Here is a 6047-nt window from a genome sequence, read left to right on the forward strand (position 1 = left end):
GAGAGAGAGAGAGAGAGAGAGAGAGAGAGAGAGAGAGAGAGAGAGAGAGAGAGAGAGAGAGAGAGAGAGAGAGAGAGAGAGAGAGAGAGGACCTTGTCCACATACTTAGAGACAGAAGTGGCATTACATTAGGCTATGGTGAAATTGAGAATTCCTACGTGAAGCCTTGTGAAGCAACTAGTAACAACTTGTGAGGTGCCCCAAAACCCACATAGCATGCTTGTATTTGGAAGTTTGATGCTACAACATAATTGAGATTCTTGATGAGTACATTATGTCCTATCCTTAAAACACTAGCATGTTGTTGTAGACACCATGTGATTTATGAGTTTTTCAAGAGGTCATTAGATGCCTTTTCTTTTGACTTGGTTGTTGGAAAAAGTTCAAAAGTACAAACTTGTGGCTTAAGGTCACATACATTCAAGATCTTGTCAACTTAAAGTAAAATTTAAGAGACAAGAGAAGATCTTAGAAGTGCTCTACCATCAAGTTGCAGGGCATAGAGGTTGTTCTAACTAGACTAAAGTCCTTTATGTTGAGTTCATGCTTCTTGTTTTCCCGAGAGTCTCTCAGACTTTATAGTTAAAAACTCTTAGAATTTCATATACGAACTCATGTCAATTGAATCTTACAGTAAATAGCTAAACTCTACCAACACTCCTTAGTATTCTCAATGGTACGTGCTTATTAAAGGGTTTCCTTTAATAGCCAAGTGAGTGTATATGTGTGTTCCTAGTTTCCTCTTTATATCCTTTGTCTAATTCATAACTTTTTACACACAAAGAAAAGAACAAATTCTTTCAGAGGCAATGCACTCTAGCACACAATGTTCGCTCTTGCTATATAGAATGGGGGATTATTAACCTAATGATTGCAGATTACTAAGTGGCCTGTTGGGTGTTAACACCCACCAGGCGCCAATGGCAATTTGCGAGCTCGCGACTGCGGTGCGCGACTGGGGGCGAAATTGGAACTTGATTATGTGAGTTCCATCGAGTCCCTCAGCGGCCTCAGAGTAACTTTCTGAAGCTCCCCCTTAGTCAACTCATCAACAGTACAGTCCTCTTCACTATCGCACAATGCGTTCTTGGAGGGCAGACAATCATGCCTCCTGCTGTCTTACTGCATTCGATGGCGGCAAAGGGCGGAGAAAGAAAAAGAAAGGTATCCGCAGCATGATGCAGTCAGGCTCATTCAGTGAAAACCCTCATGCCTACTTCCAGAAGGGCTCTTTCTTGGCTCTTAAAGAGATGCACTGATAGTGGGCACATACGAGAAATTAGACGGACTCTTTCTTGCCTCTTAAAGAGATGCACTGACAGTGGGAACATACAAGAAGGTAGACAGCTGTACCACTTAGCAGTTGAGAGTGGGATTGACTCAGATGCCTATGTCGGCAATTTTGCAATCCGGATGTTTGCTGCACATGGATGCCTACCAGAAACAAACAAGGTCTTCAGCCAAATTGCTGACCCTGATGTGTACTCTTGGAGTGCCATCCTCTCTGCATGTGTCAAACATGGCCAAAACGAGCAAGCAATCTGGCTTTATGAATGCATGCAGAAAGCAAACATCAATCCAGATGGACATGCCTATGTTGCTGCCCTAAAAGCATGTGCAAATTTGGCCGCTCTCATGCTCGGTGAGCTTGTGCATGCTCACATCAGAAGTAGTCAGTGTAAATCAGATGTCTATATCAGCAGCACCCTTATTGAGATGTACGCCAAATGTGGGAAATTGGAAACTGCACGAAGCATTTTCAATGGGTTATCTGAACGAGATCTTGTGACATGGAATTCATTGATATCCGTATACATCTCACTTGAATGCTGGCAAGAAGCATTGCAACTTTTTTGGGAAATGCAGGGCACTAGTTTTGAGCCAAACTCAATAACCCTTGTTTGTGCAATTAAAGCATGTGCAAACATGGGTTTCTGTGGTCAAGGCAAGCTTTGTCATTGCCTTGTCATAGAAAACAGTTTTGAAGTGAATACTGTTCTTTGTAATGCACTTATTGATATGTACGGAAAATGTGGTTGTCTAGATGATGTGGTTGTTTTGTTTGACAAGATGTCAAGTCGAAATGTTATTACATGGACTGCAGTGATTGCTGGATATTCGGAACATGGATATGCTCAAGAAGCTCTTGAAACTTTTGAGAAGATGGAAGAAGATGCTTTCAAGCCTAATGAAATCACTTACGTTAGCACCTTGAAAGCATGCTCACAGCCGGTATTTCTGATCCATGGCATGACACTGCATTCTAAAATAATCAGTAGTTGTGTTGAAGCAATTAAAGTTGTCAACAATGCTTTAATTAGCATGTATTTGAATTGTGGCAGTCTCATTAATGCTGCTTCAGTTTTTCACCAGTCTGTGACTCAAGATGTGGTGACATGGAATACGATCATTGCAGGTTTTGCACAATATGGGCACACCCAAGAGGCTTTTCAACTTTTCACTCAAATGCAGCAAGAAGGTATTCAGGCAGACTGTGTGACCCTTGTTAGCATTTTGAAGGCATGCGCAGACACTGTGAGATTAGATGCATGCAGGTTGATGCACATCCACATATTGGAAACAGGCCTTAGTTTGGACATTTCTGTTTGTAACACGCTTATACACACATACGTTCATTGTGGGAGCCTTAAGGAGGCACATAGAGCTTTTGGAAAAATGCCAAAGCACAATGTGGTATCTTGGAATGCAATTATTGCAGGATACACTCATTCCAAACAGACAACCGAGGCTCTACAACATTTCCAGAAAATGAATCAGAATGGTATGAAGCCTAATCAAGTTACATATGTGTGTATTCTGAAAGCATGCTATGATGCAGCTGCCTTGTGTGAAGGAAACTTAATTTATGCGCATATAATGAAGTCTGGATTTGAACTAGATGTGTACTTGGGCAGTGTCCTACTTGGGCTGTACATAAGGTGCAGGAGTTTTAAGGATGCACACCAGGTATTTGCTAGATTAACAAATCAAAGTGTAGTTTCTTGGAGTGCAATGATTACAGGCTATGCTCATCATAACAACTACTGTATGGCTAGTAAAATTTTTGAAGGCATGCAGCTAAATGGTGTAAGACCAGATGATGTGGCATACCTTTCCCTTCTCTCTGCCTGTAGCCATGTAGGTTTATTGGATGAGGGGCATGAACATTTCAAAATAATGCTCAAAGAACACAAAATCTTGCCAAAGATCAAGCATTTCAACTGCATGGTGGACCTCCTCAGTCGTATGGGTCATTTCATAGAAGCAGAAACTGTAGTCAAACGCATGCCATACCAAGCAAACAAGATAAGCCAGACATCTTTACTGTCTCATTGTAAGACGTATGGTTTGGCTAAATTAGGAAGACAATGCCTGAATTTTGATAGTTTCTGAATGACTTTACCCTTTGTTAGATGGTCAGTCACTTGGCGACAAGGGGATGATGATGTGGTCAACAGCTCCAACTGTTAGCAGGGAGGTACATCTGTTCTGTTATAGCACCAGTTGCCTAACTGGTTGTCATTATCCATCTTCAAGTCTTCTGCTAGTGGCTGCATTTCATAAAAAGCTGAGGCTGGTTACACATGGGGGTGGACGGATGAGTTTTCAGGAAAAAAAGAATCTGCAGGTCACGTGCCAGATTTCTATACCTCAATCTTTTTGCCAGACGGACACTTCTGGGTTGGACTGTCCAGACTTCTGACTGTGCGAAGTGAGTAATAGATGAGATCTTCTTTTCAAAAAATGAACTGTGTGCCTGGCAGGAATTGGACTCTCACCAATCCTTTTCAAGGATGGTTTTACAACCAGTGGGTCACATGCCTTTTTGTGTCAACCTTAGGTGCAGGCAGTGTGTAAAGAAATTCGTGGACATTTTCCACACTGCCCTGGCTGCCTGGGGCACTGTGTAACCAGCCTGAGTACCTGCTTCTACCTATAGTTTCAGATGTTTGGGATTTTTCAAAGATATTTCTTGGCAGGTTCAATTTTTCACGAATTACACTCGCTAGGCATGCAGCATGAGTGAGAAAATGCAATGTTTGGGCTGATGATTCAATTGTTCCAGCCTTTTGTTGAGCATGGGGTCTTTTCTTCAGTGGCTCTTTGTGTTTGGATCTCCTGGCCAGTTACCTCACACTTATACTAGTTGTTGCCAGCTGTCTAAAGGTACCCTGTTGTATACTCTTCGGTTTGGCTTATGCTAAAAATCAATGGATGTGTGTATAAGATGCTCCAAGGTAGAGCTGTCCAACAGCTGATGACACGTGGGAGCGGGCTGAGGGAGTAGTCAGAGTGTGACATCCATTGGAGATGGATTCCAGGTGCTGTAACCACCAATTGGAGCTGAGATGGTGCTGAAAATGACAGGGCAGCAGGCTGGAAACCAAAATGCAACAGTCTCTGATGCTGGAGCTCTACATGCAGCAGTGTGCTGCCTGAAAATGTGAGCAGCTGGGCATACCCAATGGTCTGGAGCTGGTGGGCAACAGCCAGGAGAGGGAAGTTGAATGCTGGGTGGCCCATATAGCTGCAAAACGCAGGTCCAAAAAATTGATGGAGATAATGCTCCAGAGCTGGACCTGCAGGAATGAGAACACAGCAGTCCATAGCAGCAATGATCAAGTCGCTAGCTGATGTGATGGTTGCCTGGCTGTATAGGGGAGGTGGGAGCAGTTGGGGGTAGAGCTGACAGCCACTGGGGTAGTGGAGATTGGATGAAACAGGCTGGAATGAGTGAGCTGGGGATACTATGTGGCTGAGTATGCACCATCTACTTGTATACGAGGAACCAACCAAATGCTGGGAATTTGCTTATGGGGCACATAAGGCATACAAAAATACAAGCTGTATGGTAGATTCTTAGTTGAAAGATGGAAATAGAGGTGTTTCTCCACAATGATGACGACAATTTGTTTCTATAAGTGTTCATTAAGAGGCTGCAGGTTACTCTGCTTGAGCATTTCTCCCTAGCGTCTGCTATAAGCTTCTCTTCCATTTAGATGGAAAATTTGTGATTTGGAGGGGGCAGGTGCAGTGAGATTGAGTATTTTTGCTTAGGATCTAGAGGCACCAAGATGTTGGCACTCTTCTAGTGTTGGTGATTGCTTTTGCATTTCTCACTTCATCTCTATTGGTGCAATAATCTTAATCATCAATGTGCAATAATCTTAATCATCAATTATTGATATAGAGTAAGTACTTAGACATGCTTAACACTTTAATTTTTTTGATAGATTCTAAACAGTGCAAACCTTGGGTATACATTCAAGTAATAGCAGAGTGGTTTGGAGGCTAAATTCATTATTAAACTTCTTGTTTGTTGATGAAGCACATTGACTACTATGAAGGTTTCCTAACCTCATGATCTTTTGCATCCCTTTTGTTTAGATGGCTTTGTAGAGACATAAAAGTGTCTCTTGTTATGTATCTGGGCAAAATATTTTTTGGCAAGTCAGTTTTTTAGTTGGAGCTGAGGAGATGGACCTTGAGATTATCATGGATAGCTAATTGCTAAGCACATTGGGTGGAGCTGGAATGTAGGAAAACCACCATGGAGCTTCTCTTGAGATTGCAGTTGTGATAAGAGGAATGCAGTAAGGCACAACTAGAATAGAAAGTAGGACTAGTAGAACATCTCCACATTTGAACTACATTGGGATGTAGTGTCTAGTACTGTTTTGGTCAAGCCAATTTTTGGTCCAGAGCACCTTCTTCATGGCACACTGAGCCACCTAGAATGGTGACCATTATAGATACAGATATATGTTGTACTAAAAAATGCATTATAAACCAATTAGCTCTCTAATACAGCCCATGCTTATTACCAAAGTTTCGTTAAATTACCAAACTTTCCTAGAGAGTATTTGTGTCCCATAAACCAAACCCTAATTTGGTAGGATCTCCTCATCTATAAATAGGAGGCAGTCTGTCTGCTCAGTCCATCTCATCATCGCAGGTTCATTATCGGTTGGCACCTAATCTACATTGCTGTCTACACCCCCACCTTGGTAGATACCTTAGCGTTGCTGCTAGCTCTTTCCTAGCAT

The 6047-nt window shown here is 42.2% G+C and overlaps 1 protein-coding gene across 3 annotated transcripts; it reads left to right on the forward strand.

Moving 5' to 3' along the window:
- The first annotated feature begins 808 nt into the window (after positions 1-808).
- On the forward strand, positions 809-5651 carry LOC148014943 (pentatricopeptide repeat-containing protein At2g33680-like). 3 transcript variants are annotated; one of them, XM_087665608.1, is made up of 3 exons: positions 1512-1642; positions 2105-2232; positions 2417-5650. In XM_087665608.1, the coding sequence occupies exons 2-3, from the start codon at positions 2220-2222 to the stop codon at positions 3391-3393; spliced, it is 990 nt and encodes a 329-aa protein (XP_087521734.1). In that variant the 5' UTR covers positions 1512-1642; positions 2105-2219; the 3' UTR covers positions 3394-5650. The 3 variants fall into 3 exon arrangements, with proteins under 3 accessions (XP_087521733.1, XP_087521732.1, XP_087521734.1); XM_087665607.1 differs by having other exon boundaries at positions 809-2232; positions 2417-2640; XM_087665606.1 differs by having other exon boundaries at positions 810-1642; positions 2105-5651.
- The last annotated feature ends 396 nt before the right edge of the window (positions 5652-6047 follow it).

The sequence above is a fragment of the Lygodium microphyllum genome, chromosome 24 (assembly GCF_053477565.2).
Source record: "Lygodium microphyllum isolate KBCC chromosome 24, Lygodium_microphyllum_v1.1.10, whole genome shotgun sequence".
Lineage (NCBI taxonomy): Eukaryota > Viridiplantae > Streptophyta > Polypodiopsida > Schizaeales > Lygodiaceae > Lygodium > Lygodium microphyllum.